The 14,466-nt window shown below is 39.6% G+C and overlaps 1 protein-coding gene across 3 annotated transcripts in view; it reads right to left on the bottom strand.

The window, feature by feature from the left end:
• Positions 1 to 14,466, bottom strand: part of cttnbp2 (cortactin binding protein 2) — an 85,398-nt gene that overhangs the window by 9,653 nt on the left and 61,279 nt on the right. For all 3 annotated transcript variants that reach the window (XM_024261919.2, XM_024261920.2, XM_024261918.2), the window contains exons 8-17: positions 13,311 to 13,502; positions 11,568 to 11,685; positions 10,866 to 11,135; positions 9,456 to 9,551; positions 6,417 to 6,496; positions 6,123 to 6,209; positions 3,511 to 3,610; positions 2,254 to 2,430; positions 1,924 to 2,096; positions 1,649 to 1,827 (exon numbers count right to left, since the gene is read on the bottom strand). In XM_024261919.2, coding sequence (XP_024117687.1) covers positions 1,649 to 1,827; positions 1,924 to 2,096; positions 2,254 to 2,430; positions 3,511 to 3,610; positions 6,123 to 6,209; positions 6,417 to 6,496; positions 9,456 to 9,551; positions 10,866 to 11,135; positions 11,568 to 11,685; positions 13,311 to 13,502 — 1,472 coding nt within the window. The remainder of the gene's footprint in view (positions 1 to 1,648; positions 1,828 to 1,923; positions 2,097 to 2,253; positions 2,431 to 3,510; positions 3,611 to 6,122; positions 6,210 to 6,416; positions 6,497 to 9,455; positions 9,552 to 10,865; positions 11,136 to 11,567; positions 11,686 to 13,310; positions 13,503 to 14,466) is intronic.

Genomic DNA, 14,466 nt, shown 5'->3' with positions numbered 1-14,466 from the left:
TTTTTTCTTTCAAGCTAATTATACATTTACTGAGAGTTTTTAGGCTACTTTTGGAGTTTAGCTAACATTTTAGCTACATGATAACTTTTCTTGGGCTAATTTGGCATCTACAGAGCTTTGTTGGGCTATTTTGGAATTTAGCTAATATTTTAGCTAAATTATTGCTTTTTCTTTCAAGCTAAATTGGCAACTATTAAGGTTTTTCTTTTAGCTATTTATTAGTTTAGCTAACATTTTACCTACATGCTAGCTTTGTTCTTTTAAGGTAATTTGGTAACTACTGAGGGTTTTTAGGCTAAATTGGAGTTTAGCTAACATTTTAGCTACATGATAGCTTTTAGGGCTAATGTGGCCTCTACATAGGTTTTTTGGGCCATTTTTGTAATTTAGATAATATTTTAGTAACATGATAGCTTTATTCTTTCAAGTTAATGTGGTTACTACTGGGGTTTTTAGGCTAATTTGGCCTTTAGTTAATGTTTAAGCATTATGCAGGCTGTTTTGGCTAAGTTAGATATTTTTCCTCAGCTTTTTAGGCTAATTTGTCATGTAGCTAATATGTTAGAAAACTATCAGCTTCAGTATTTTCAGCTATCAGCTTCAACATTTTTAGCTATCCTTTTCAGCCATCATCAGCGGTCACATTCACCACAGCATTCGCATTATCATATGTAATGCAATATGTCTAATATCAATATCTGTAAAAATCTAGTATCTATACCTGTATTTTTACCTTTTGACAATGTTGTTATAAACTATAATTTTCATTTGTTGTATTTTTGTTGTTAATTTCGCATAGTTTTTAGGGAAACATTCAGTACCTGTCCAGAGACGACAAAGAAAAAGCCTTTTGGCTAACTCTGGTATATTTGCAGACATGCTTTTTAATGTTCAACATCCCCGTAAAATAAACAAAAAGAGCAGCATAATAACTTTAATTAGCTTACTTTTCCTGATAAAATAATACCTGAGACTTGCTGCGTCATGAGGTGATGTGCATTCAGAACAGTGTTCTAAACACCCGTTACATAAACGCTGCAGAGGAGTCATCACTGTAAATGGAGCTTGAATGTGTGAACATGAAGTCAACCAGACCTGAACTCAGAGCATTTCTCTGCTTGTGTCGTTCTAGTTGTCAGTAAATCTTGATGAGTCTTAAAGACGCACTCTGATGAAAATGTTGTTTTGGTGTTTTTAACATGTTCCTGTAGCATTTTTCTGATGTTGGATAACATTTATGTAGATAATTAAGCTTAAAACAGCATTTCTGAGTATTTTTTATTCAAATCGTCGTGAATCAGGAACAGATGAAAAATTCACATTTGAAAACACTTTTAGCTACAATCTGCAGCTCCATGGAAACACTATTCAGAGGTGAATCTCAAATGAACTCATGCTGCTCTGCAGAAACTATGACCTAGAAAATGAGATTTGAGGTCATTTGATTTTGGCTAATAACTGGATCCTTATAGTTGGAGACCACTGGGAATGATTCTACAATAGATCAAAGGGTGACCAGAGTTGGTTTTTGACGTTTAAATGTCCTTAAGTTTTTGTGCTGATGCTCTTAACACCAAATGTTTCATAAACTCAACACTTGTATGTAAATAAATAGACAAACGTGCACATATTGCTGACGTGGACACACCTGACGACGGCCTCTGAGCTGCTGCGGACCACAGGACAGGACAGGAAAAGCTGTGGGCCCAGCAAAGCCTCATGGGTCCCCAGCCGGGACAGACAGGCATTAAGACGCTGCCAGACCTGGCTGACCCACATCACCGTCTGCTCCATGGCGCCGTCCGCTGACCAACTTCCTGCCCCTATCTGAGGGAGAGAAGGAGAAACAGGATACTTCCACGACGCTTCCTGGACAAATGAAACCATTTCTACTCCTGCCGTGGGTTTTTGATTCTATCGTACCTCATGAAGAAGCTTCCTGCGGAGATGCCTTCCCAGCAGGCCGTGCAGCGGCTCCTGATCCCAGCGGAGGCTGACCCAGCGGAAGTGCTGTTGGAGGCGGAGCTCCGAGCCCTGCAGACACGCCTTCGACAGCGTCGCAATCAAGAAGCTGTTGGCACTGAAGTGATGCGGGCCTGTAGAAAATAATCACAAAAGAAGACTGTTCACCCAAACGGGCTCTACTATGCATCCAATTGGATAAGTATAAACTATATTACAGTCACAGAGGAGCCCTTCACTGATGAAGGAAACATCACAATAAGGTCTGTTTTCTGAGCCTCTGGGTGGTACCTGAGCTCAGGACCAGAGGTGAGGTGGATCCTCTGTTCTCCAGGCTGTGGCAGAGGTCTCCCAGCAGGCCCGTCATGGATGATGCCCTCTCCAGACCCTCCAGGAGGACCACCACACAGCCAGACGTCTGCACAGGCGTCATTCTGAGCCCCGACTCCACGGCTGGAACCAGGAAGCCTGACAAACACACACCATCCTGTGATCCGAGTGAAGACTCCATCAGTCCAGTCTGCAGAGAGGGGCTACACGTCCCCCTGGAGAATGGCCACGTCTGCAGAAACTGAATCTACATGAAGTAAAACCCTAGTTTCAAGAACAAATGTCTTAGTTTCTGTTTTGCAGGAAATATAGTCTTATCCAGAAAGTTTTCAACAGCAAAATGATCTTAGTTTGAGAGCTTAGAGCTTAGAATTCTGTTCTTAGCCCTTTAACTACCCAAAAAGAAACTAAAAACACACCCTAAAAGGGATTTTTTCTGCTGCTTATTGTCTTGGTACGGAGGCCCTAAAGGGACATTATCAACATGTTCTACTTTGTACAAGCAGTAAAAAAAAAAAAACAAAAAAATAAAAACATTGAATTAATTTTTTTTTTCTTCTAAAAATACATAGGGGCTCTGTAAAAAAAAAAACAAAAACTTGTTTTTGTAAAAATAAATCAGGTTAGTAACTGGTGCACACCAGATAAAAATGTAATTTGAAAAAAAAAGTTTGTGGTCACTAATTTATCCGTTACAGACCAAAATTCCTTTTTTTTTAATTATTATTTCAATTTTTGTAAAAAAAAAAAAAAAAAGAAAATTTCCCCAATTTTTTTTTTTTTTCAATTTTGCTTTATTGGCTCTGCACCTTGGGGAGTAATAAACACAATCAATATTTTTAAAAACATGTTATCTAAATGTTCCCACCGTTTGGTTGAGCGGGCAGTTAAAGGGTCAAAATAGGAATTCCCGGTACACGACTCCAGCTTTTATTCTGAAAGGAGTCCATCATTACCTGAGAGTAAATTTGCTTCAACATCTGTTCCAGCAGTGAAACGTTTGACATCCGTCTGCAGTTCAACTCAGTTCTGCATGAGAACGCCCGGCGTGCAGCAACACGGTTAGTTTTTGGAAATGAAGTGGTGAGTTCTGACATCATCGGCCTCTGATGGCGTTTGATCAGTTTATCCAGTGTGTTTGCGTGCTGGAGTTCCTCCCCAGCAAGAGTCCGATCATGTTCCCCCTAAACTGACAGAGCACTCAGTCTGTTTGTTTACCACAGCTGATGAACGTCTGCAACAGCTGCTCTTTGGTCAAGTCCTCCTTCACCTCCACCTTCACCACATCACAGCCGACCCCCGCAGCTTCCTGTTTGGACTGAGAGAGAGAGAAAAGGAGGGGAGGGGGGTTGTTTAAAGATGCAGTACGCAGTAAGATGAGAGGGCGTTGTCATGGAAACTAAGAAGATGTACTACAGCTCAGAGGACGATCTGAGGGAGCACAAAGGGCTTTCCCACGCAGATCGCTGCTCCGTCATTGTTGTCTGTGACAGCTGCTCGGTGGGAGATCTCCCAACTGCATTTCAACATGCGGGCGCAACACAACACAACACAACACCACGCAGCTCGCACAACTGCTATGTTTAACTGCAATACTGGAGGAAAACATCTGACTGTGCTTACCTGCTATTTCCAGCTCCTTGCATCACCAAGTGAAACACTAATGACAACATTTAACCAAAAATGTCTTCATATTAAAACAAATTGTGTTTTTGGCAAATTAAACATCTTCTAGTGACAATTTTCCTCATGAAAGTTTAAATGTGCATTTATGAATGTTTCTTTTTTTTTTTTTTAATTGTGAATAAGGAGCAGATGAAAACTGCAGACTGAAAAAGCTCAAAGCAGAGACGTAAAAGCTACAACCAATGGGCTACAGCCGGGGTGTCAAGCACTCTAAAACTACATTTTTAAAACTTTAAAACCATAACTTTTTTACATAATTATGAACTGGATATATAGCATTACCTGTGAATTTCCCTGAGGACTTCCAAAGGGATTAATGAAGTATTTTCTATTCTATTCTATTCTATTCTATTCTATTCTATTCTATTCTATTCTATTCTATTCTATTCTATTCTATGATACCTCCTGGACAACGGCATGCTCCAAGGTGGTAAAGAAAGCTCACCAACGCCTCTTCTTCCTGAGGACTCTGAGGAGGAACCACCTGTCCAGCAACATCCTGGTGAACTTTTACCGCTGCACCATCGAGAGCATCCTAACCAACTGTATTACAGTTTGGTACGGGAGCTGCTCTGCTGCAGACCGGAAGGCACTGCAGAGGGTGGTGAAAATTGCCCAGCATGTCACTGGAGCACCGCTTCCTGCCATAAAAGACATCTACAAGAAGCGATGTCTGAAAAGGGCAGGAAAAATCATAAAGGACTCCAACCACCCAGCACACGGACTCTTCACTCCTCTGCCCTCTGGCAGGCGTTACAGGAGTCTGCGGACTAAAACCACCAGGTTCCGGAACAGTTTCTTCCCAACTGCTACCACACTCCTGAACTCTGCCTCCACAACACCACTCTGACTGTATTTTTTTTTCTAAATCACTCACAATAACAATGGACTGATCACCACTACCTGCATACTACCTGCACTTTATATGTTGAATTTCACCTGTACTGTTTCATACTGTAAATACTTGTTTATACCTCTCACTGCTATTTATTCCACTTTGCACATTGTAGATACATATTTATACCTGCTAAAGCACTCTGGATGGATGCAAACTGCATTTCGTTGCTGTGTACCTGAGACATGTGCAATGACAATAAAGTTGAATTCTATTCTATTCTATTCTTCTAGTGTGAATGTTGTAAGCTGAATTTGGCTGATGAAATTAATAGCTAAAAACGCTGAAGCTGATAGCTGAAAATGTTGGTGCTGATATGCAGCTAAAATATTAGCCAAATACCAAATTAGCCTAAAAAACTGAAAAAAAACTTAGGTTAGCCAAAACAGCTAGCATGTAGCTGAAGTATTAGCTGAACTCCAAAATAGCCTAAAAAATCTTAGTAAATGCCAAAATAATCCAAAAAGCAACAGAATGCCAATTTTTCAAACTTTAAAACCGTAAGTTTATAACATATTTATGAATAATAAAAGGCAGGAATATTATTCCAGAATAAATCAACTTAAACCTTAAACAACTTTCAATATTTTACTTTCCATAAAAATATATTTTGTCAAAATTATACAAGTTAGAAATAAGATAACATCGGGTCATTAATAACAATAAAATAAAATGATCTGGAGGGCCAGATAGAATTACCCGGAGGGCCGGATCCGGCCCCCGGGCCTTGACTTTGACACATGTGGTGTAGATCTCTGAACATGTGTAAACATCAGCCTCTGTTCATCCTCCGCTCCATTCTGATGAATCTATTTACAGACAAACAGATCCATGAACGTCTTTGTTGTCCTGGTCTGAGCTGGAATCTGGATCAGAACTGAGTGGATAGCTCTGATATTGAACTATTTCTGTTTCACCTCTAAAGTTAAATTGGGGCTGTGAGGGCTGTACGGTAGTGGGAGAGAGTGTAAATATGTGGATGATGGGAAGTTAGGGCGGGCTTACTCCATGTGAACACACCTGTCCACGACTCAGAGGGAAATTTCTAAAAAAACTTGCTGCTCTGCCGAAACTATGTTCTAAAAAACGACGAAAGTTTTTAGATGTTGTCTAAAAAAGCAGAATAATCATAATTAAAAGATCACAGAACTCTTTGAAATAGATCAAAACATGATGGCATTAGGTCTTGACCTGGACAACTGTGTTTCAGATGGACCTGTTTCCAGAGCCTGAGTGCTCAAACATGTACCTGGATGCAGCAAGCCACCAGACCAGCAAAGTACTCCTGACAGCTGCCCTCCAGCCCATGAAAAATTAAGTTTCCGTACTGCTCCACCTGGAAAGAAACGAGAGAGCGGATGACACACACGCTGGGCTGCAGGCCATACCAGACATTTGGAATATTCTTCACCATCAGAGAAAACTGATGATCAAACTAGCAGCTTCAGCACTCAGATCTCCTTCTATTCACATGAGGTAGAGGAGAGTTTAGCCTTCCTTCCTCTCACTCCTCTCTAATCTCCATCTTCTTGCGTTTGCTTACCAGGCGGACGAAGTTCTGCAGCAGAGGCAGAGAGAGGAGCGACTCCAGAGCCAGCTCATCAAAACACGCCTCAGAGAGACCTGTCAAAGACACAGCACCATGACAGCACGCTGTCAAACTTCACTCAGAACAGAAGCACATCTGACAGCAAAAGCTGTGTAAGACTAGAGTCACATGACCTTACAGGATACGGGCTGTCTGCAGGAGAAAAACCGGCAAACCGGTACGGAGCCCGCGGGTAAAGATGCAGACCTGATCAAAATCAGAGCTATCCAATGGTACAGTTTAGAGTTTAGATTCCAGCTCAGACCAGGAAAACAAAGACGTTCATGGATCGATTCGTCTGCAGGTGGATGCATCAGAATGGAGCAGAGTGATTTGATTTTTTACAGAGATCCGATCTGATACTTTTGTAAAACATTTTGAAAAAAAAACATTTTCTTCACTTTCTTTTATTATTTAACCCTTTAAAAGAGCACTTCTGTGAAGTCGCTTTGACAAATAGAGAAACTATATGGGGTCAAATCAGGATCAGCTTGAAATGAACGAAAAAAAAATGAAACTTTGAAAAAAAAACATTTTATTTATATAAAAAAACTGAAATCTCAAAATTAACCTTGAAAACTTGAAAAAACTACATTTAAAAATTACTCATTGAAAAAAAAAGATCCATTAGTAGCTGCTGTTTTGAATTTTCCCTTTTTTTTCTGAATCTTCACTCTGTTTTACAGTTTAGGTAAGATGGGATGCATTTTCGGGTAGCCAATGAGCTCAAAGTAAAATGTAAAATTAGGCTCAGCTCGGCAGTGAAAACTCGAAAACCAGAATTGAAGCTGTAAAACTGAGGACTGGAGGTGAAGATTCAGAAAAAAAAGAAAATTCAAAACAGCAGCTGTTACTAATGGATATATTTTTCCAATCAGTAATTTTTACATTTATAGTTTTTTTCAAGTTTTCACTATTTTTTTTCAATTTTCAAGGTTTTTTCAAGTTTTCAGTTTTTTTTTTAATTTTCAAAAAAACATTTTTTTTTTTTTTTCAAAATTTCAAAACATTTTTTTTCAAATGTATAATGTTTTGTTTTCAAATTTTCTTTTTTTCAGTGTTCAAATTTTCCCCCAAAAATTCTGTTACAATGTCTATTTTTCTATTTTCAATCTGTTTTTTCATTCACTTTTACTGAGCCTGATTTGACCCAATACTACAATAACTAAAAAATGTTAACTCTCCTAGTAAAAATAGCTGATAATTATTCACGTGGGAAAGCGTTAGTTCCTTTAGGACTAAGTTTGATGAATTTTACATAAACAATTATTCTAAAATAGAAGTGATTGCTAAAATCTTTAGGACACCAAAGTAAATATTAGTCAAGTGACAAAGTTTGGTGTCTGGAGCTTTATGATCTTTTGGATCATGTGATCAGATCTCCATTATTTATTTATTTTATTTCAATTCATTTTTATTCAATAAAAGGAAAAACATGCAATACATTGTAAACTGAAACATGATGGAAACCAAAAATGAAAAGAGGACAAAAAGAAGAAAAAGGTACATTGTCTGTTCCTTTTAACAAATCAATAAATTAATAAGTAAAAAAGAAAAACACAAAACACTCTGCCGATTTCAGATACAATAACTCCATACCTCGGGGATGAGCAGATTTTATTGACACTAAAATTAAAATTAAAATATTTATACTGATATAAAACTAAAAGCAAGAACTTCCTGTCACAGTTGTTGCTGTGTTTTCATGACTGGCTCATATCAGTGTAACCATTTCTCCGTTTGGTTGTTTCTGAGACATCATGGATTCATTTAGTTTAATCATCGTTTCCCAGAGCCTGCTCTCTGCAGTGTCTCACTGCCGTCTCTGCCGGCAGCAGGAGAGCGCCGTTCTCATTAAAAAGAAACAAAAACCTGATTGTTTTTCTGCTGTAATGTCTGCGTGGGTCGGTGTTTGCAATGAGACAAGCAGCTAGACGCATTCGCTGTCACGATAAAACCTTTCTTAGAAGCGTTTCTGAGCCCCGATCTCTGACGGTGAACCTCCTGCTGACCTTACAGAACTGTTTTTATTCGTGTCCTGCTCAAACTGCTGCTGGATTCTGCTCCGAATTACAGTAATAAAACGTCATGATCCGTTCGTGATTGCAGACTTCTACCAGGATATTCGTTTGAAGAGTAACTAAACAGTAAATCAATGTTCTATACTCGGTTGACCTCTATAAAATTCTTTTTTAAAGTTCTGTCTGTTGTCCATCGCCAAATTCTTGACAAATTAAAATAAATGGTCTAAAAGTGTCTGTGTGCTGCCCCCTAAAGGTTGAATTGAGGTATTACAGGTGACTTTTGTGATTGGTTAACTGGTGGAAGTCCTGTGTCATTTTCACGTTATCATGCTCTGAGTCCCAGTAGAAAAGCCCCGCCCATATTTGACCGAGAGTTGAAGCTCTCCCCGTGACATCGAGAACGGCGAGGCTCAAACTGCCATGCTGACGCCGAGCGTGGCGGGGCTTGTTGCTCGCTAAACTAACCTCAGGATGCTGGCTGGCTGCTGTGGGATGATGAGGCAGCCGGATGAGGCCTAATGATTTTAAGACAATAACAAAATATATTTTATCTCAAGCTAACTTCACTGTCAATCACAGATTCCAGACCACCTCCACACTCAGCCCACCTCCCCAAGCCCCGCCCCCTTTTTTTTTGCATTTGTCAAATCTGGGCTGAGCGTGAGTCAGCCTCCAACTGTCCTGTTGTGTTACCCTTTAAATGTAAAGCCCTGATCAAAATAATAAAACAAACAAATATCTGATCCTGATCGGGAGACAACATCTGATTTCCATCCAGTCTAAGGCGACGTGATCGGATAAGGACTTCTGTGGTTGTGACCCCCGAGAATATTTTCTACATCTTTTTAAAGGACATTTTCAGCTGCTGCGCGTCCTGTTGGTCGTCCACAGACAGCCCGTACCCACTCATCAGTGTGGCTGTGACTGAGACACCAGCAGAGGAAACTAGAAAGTCTGCTCTGGTCGGTACCTTTGAGGCAGATGCTGATCTGCTGGCTGAGAGGCTTTCTGACCAGATCCCACGGAGATAAAGGAGGTTCTTGACCGGGCAGCCATTCAGTGTCACCTGGAAGACAGGTGAAGACAAAAAGTCAGACAGAAACCAAGAATTGAAAAAGAAACACGAAAAAAGAACTGAAGAGATGAGCCGCTGCAGTTAGTTTTCTTTTTGCTGTTTTTCTACCAACTCCAGCAGATTTAGGTCAGAACATTAAAAAGTAAAGCATGAAACAGTTAAGCTGTAACAACATGGTGTTACATTTCATCTGATTATGTAAAGCAAGAGCACAGGGGGTCAAACCCAAAACACACCTGAGGTCACGGGCCGAAGAGGATAAACATTTATTGAACACTCTAAAACTACATTTAAAACTTTAAAACTTTTTAACATAATTATGAACTAGATTTATAGCATTACCTGTGATAATACTAGTGTGAATGCTGTAAGCTGAATTTGGTCCCTGATGATGCTAGTGCTGATAGATGAAAACGCTGAAATTGATAGTTAAAAACACTAAAGCTGATAGCCAGTTAAAATATTAGCTAAATGCCAAATTAGCCCAATTAAAAACTTTATTCTAAACACTTGTGGAATCACACTTTGATTAAACCTCGATCATGTAGATTTGGTTTTATGAAACTTCAACCTCAAATAGAGCAATAAAATGTTAGAGATGATGTTTGAGCCTCAAACGTGTCTGTCTGAATGGAGTGTTGTCTGTAAACACACAAAGACAGCTTTTTAATAACACAAGCCCAGTGGACTTTACAGAAATAATTATGTTGGATAAAAATAACTCGGCTGCACAAAGAGCACAGTCGGATTTATGTTTTCAAAGTGGAGGGATAGTTAGTGATCCTGGTTCAGGTTCTGGTTGTAGTATGTAAACCATGGATTCTACAGAGATGAATGTACTCATATGAATCACATGTGAAAAGGAGGTTTGTTCATCAGTTAGTTTTTAACACTATCTGCTTTTGAAGTTACATTAAACAAAAACCTCGGTAACCATTTAACACCTGAGGGGTCGTCATTGACGCTTAAACACAAAATCTTTAACATACTGTAACTTTTTAACCATTAACACAATAATTCTCGTAGTTTCTGAAGGAGAAAAGCGGCTCTCCTTCACAATCTACTGGGCTGAACATCTGCTGTAACTGTTGTCCGAGCTTTGGCTGAGGCTACCGGCATTATTGCCAAAGACGTTTTGTAGGAGAAGGCTGATTAAACAACAGTGGAATAAAGTTTAACCTTATAACACGGCGCGCCTCATGTATGGGCACAGAAATAGACTCTATTAAGACTGCGCCGCATGATATGAGTGTGGAAAATACGGTACAAGCATTCTGAGGGACGGGAATTCTGTCTTTATCTCACCAACGAGGACAGAAGCAAAACTGGAGAACCCGAGTCCCAGTGGGGGGTTCTGCTCCAGCTGTCCCGTCTGAGACTCCCCACAGACGACCTGGAGGTAGGAGGTGAAGATACGACTCAGAGCGGCACTCAGCTCGTCCCAGCACATCCCTCGATGGACGCTCACTCTTCCAACAACAACATGGCTGCTGGATTCCTCCTGGGCTTCCAGAGAACACATGGAGCCACGTCCTCCTCTGGGACTCCGGAGAAGCACCAGAACTCGGTATGAATCTGCAGGAGGGAAAAGGATACAACACATCCGATATGTTTCAGTGACAAAGGGACACAGAATTAATCATTTGGATTTCCTGTTACTCCATACAAATCAATCTGATAGTTAGAGCTGAGAGTGTTTGGAAAAAACATGCTTGTATTGAAAGTGCTTTGATTGAGAAAACCCAAAAGCAGCAACACAGCAACCGACCCTGACCTGCTCTACCTGAGCTCCTCACAGGCATCATGAGAGCATGCAGGTGTCCTGCACAGGGAGACATTTCAAACGTCACTGCTGGCTGCAGAGAGCTTCAGGTCATCATGAGACACGACTTCAGTGATGTGAGATCCAGCATTTATGAAGGTCTGTCGGTGCTTCCTGTCTTAGTGCAACACAGTACACAATGCAGGAAAACTAACACAACCGTGTGAGTTTCATCCGTCACTCACGCAGGGTTTCCAGCAGCTCTTTGCAGTCGTCAGTTGCCACATCATGAATTGTCCGGTTGCATTTGTCCTTTCTCTCAATGTCTTGTTCAGAATGGCTGCACATCACCTCCAGACAGTCCTGGACAAACACACACAATCAGGACAACTCAAGAGGACAACAACGGCAGGATGACGACTATAAACAACAATCGACTGTATAGGAGAACTGGACAGTGACTCCTCCCTGGAAGTATCTGCTGGTTCCAAGAAGACAAAAGACTTCTATAGAGAAATAAGCAGCTGTTACTCAGTCATTCTATTGGTCAGGATATTCATTCTTGATCTGACACCTTTTTTCACATGTTCTCGCTAATCCTATTTTTTGTTTACATTTTTTAGTGCAAATTATTCAAATAATAAACTGACCAATCAGATGTCTCAATAACAGTATGTGGTCTCTCTTGTGTAGCCCCCTTTCAAGTGGTAGGGGTGTGGCCTTCCAACAAGCTCTCTCCTGATTGATGAGAGTGGTTGCCACGGAAACGAGGACTCAGACCAACTCAGATCAATCACTGCTGACTGATGACATTTGGCTCCAAAACTAAAGTGGTGACTAAACTGAGCTGGAAGTAAACGGTTTTCTCACTCCGTCCAGTTCTGTGGTCCAATCAGGATCAGCTTAAAGTACCAGATTGTAATTTTAAAAAAAACAAACGCAGTAAATTTGTAGAAAAAAAATTAATGATACAAAAAAATATATATATTTTTTTAAAACTCAGAAGTACATTGTACAAACTTGACAGAATACAATTTTAAAATAAAATTTATCTTTAAAGAAATATTGAAAATAAAAAAAGGTAAATTTAAAACTTGAATGTAAAAAAACTTAAAGCTATAAAGTGTTACTAAATGAAAAATATTGTTATTTTTTTAACAGGCAGCTGCTGTCTTTTGTACTTTCAACTTTTGCTTCCTTTTTCACTTTCAGTCCTCAGTTTACAGTTTCGATTTACACCCTTTTTAATGTTTTTAAAACATCCCAGCATTATTTTAGGTGGGGTATGACGGAGTATTAGGGCCAGTTTACAAGCAAAAATGTTTGTTTTTTTTAATGTTTTGACTTAAAATGTTGTAAATTTACAACTTATAATTTAAGAGTTTTTTTCTATTGTAAAAGTGAGGAATTAAAATTCGTAAATTTGCGAGAAAAATATTTGTAATATTACTTTTTTTTGGTGGCCTTAATTCTCTGTTGTATATTGGCTACCAAAACGCAAGATTTCTTCTTTTTTTTTTTTGTTCAAGTTTTGAATTTACATTATTTCTTTTACACTTTCACTATTTCTTTTGAGATTATTTATAATTTTAATTGTATTTGTCTAATTTTTAATCATTCCTTCACATTTACATTGTGTAATTCTGAGTTTAAAAGCTGCTTTCAAATTGTAACCTTTTTTTCCAATGTACGATCTGGTTTTTGATTCTCTTGAAGCTAATCCAAATGAAACCACCTTCCAGTTCTCATATACAGTCGTTGACAATAACAGATGGCCTCCTGTGCATCACCTCTTATTTAGGTTTCAGCTGTTTTATTGTACCAAATGTGACAAATCTTGTGTTATACGGTTACCCTGGAGAGAAAACGCTGTGAGGAGTCATTACATTGTAATAAGAGGAACCATAATTACGTACACAGAGGGGCTTAGGAACTCTGCATCAACTGTCAGCAGGGGAACACGGTGCTAAATGTTTTTCTATTTTTACCTTCAGGCCCAGCACAGCGGCCATGTGTGCAGCGGTCCAGCCGTCCCTGTTGGCCTGGTTCAGCAGCGCGGCAGGAAGGGCCAGGAAGTGGGGCGAAGCAGGAGGGTCGCTGGGACCTTTGTGGCAGAGGAGGAGCCGCAGCACTTCCACGTGTCCTGAGCGCACGGCAGCATGCAGGGGCGTGCAGCCATCCTTCACACACAGAACCAGATCCAGTGAGGGGCTTAATGCTATTCTAATTTATAGTTTTCAGGATAAAAGTTACCAAACCTGAGCTCTGATTGAGCTTAAGTTTCATGCTGGGCTTCTGCCCACGGTATGGAAGTCAAGCGAAATACAGAGCAAAGCAGTCGACTAAATTCAGAGTCTCACTACATGGTACCACAGCAACATGGACGCTCTTTGGTTACCATGGAGACGAAGAAAACCCAAGCATCCTGGTGCTCACACTGATATAATGCTCAAATTTTACATTAGAAAAATAAAAGTCACGATAAACAAAATGTCTTTAAAAAACATAAAAACGTGGAAGTATTTGCCTTTGATTCATACTTTTAGGCAATTTTTTTAATAAAATATAAATATATGCAGAAATAGTTTAAAATACTGTTAGCTATACAGAGAGGAGAGAAACTGATGACCTCATGAGCACAGGAAGTGACATGTTTTTAATTGTGTCAACATATCCTCAATAACAACTCCTCACACATTGATGTTTGGTTAATAACCTAAAATATGACCCCATGTTTCTGTTAGGAAGAAGCTAGTAGTTAGTCGGCCTTCACATCTTGAATGTATCTGTTGTTGAGACACACAGAGAGAAGTGTGTGTGTGTGTGTGTGTTGTGGTTGCATGTTTATTTTCATCTCTAGAATCTGTTTAGATACAAAACATGATCACATTTGTCAATTGCTGCATTTTATTGTGAAAAATTAGTTCTATTTTGAAAATAAACCGGATATTCTCATATATCCTGATGCAACTTCCTGCCAGAGTTGACGTGGATCGCTTGCGGCTCGCACAAAAAATAGAGCAGACGCTGAAACGATCCGATGCACGGCGGGAGTCTTCCGTGGAGGACCGCGGCGCTCCACGCCTGGTGTGAACATTGATATATATTTCAAATATAGTATATATTTATATATATTATGTATAA

Source organism: Oryzias melastigma, linkage group LG6 (assembly GCF_002922805.2).
Source record: "Oryzias melastigma strain HK-1 linkage group LG6, ASM292280v2, whole genome shotgun sequence".
NCBI lineage: Eukaryota > Metazoa > Chordata > Actinopteri > Beloniformes > Adrianichthyidae > Oryzias > Oryzias melastigma.
The sequence above is the reverse complement of the archived record's forward strand: the minus strand, read 5'-3'. Positions and strand labels throughout refer to the sequence as shown.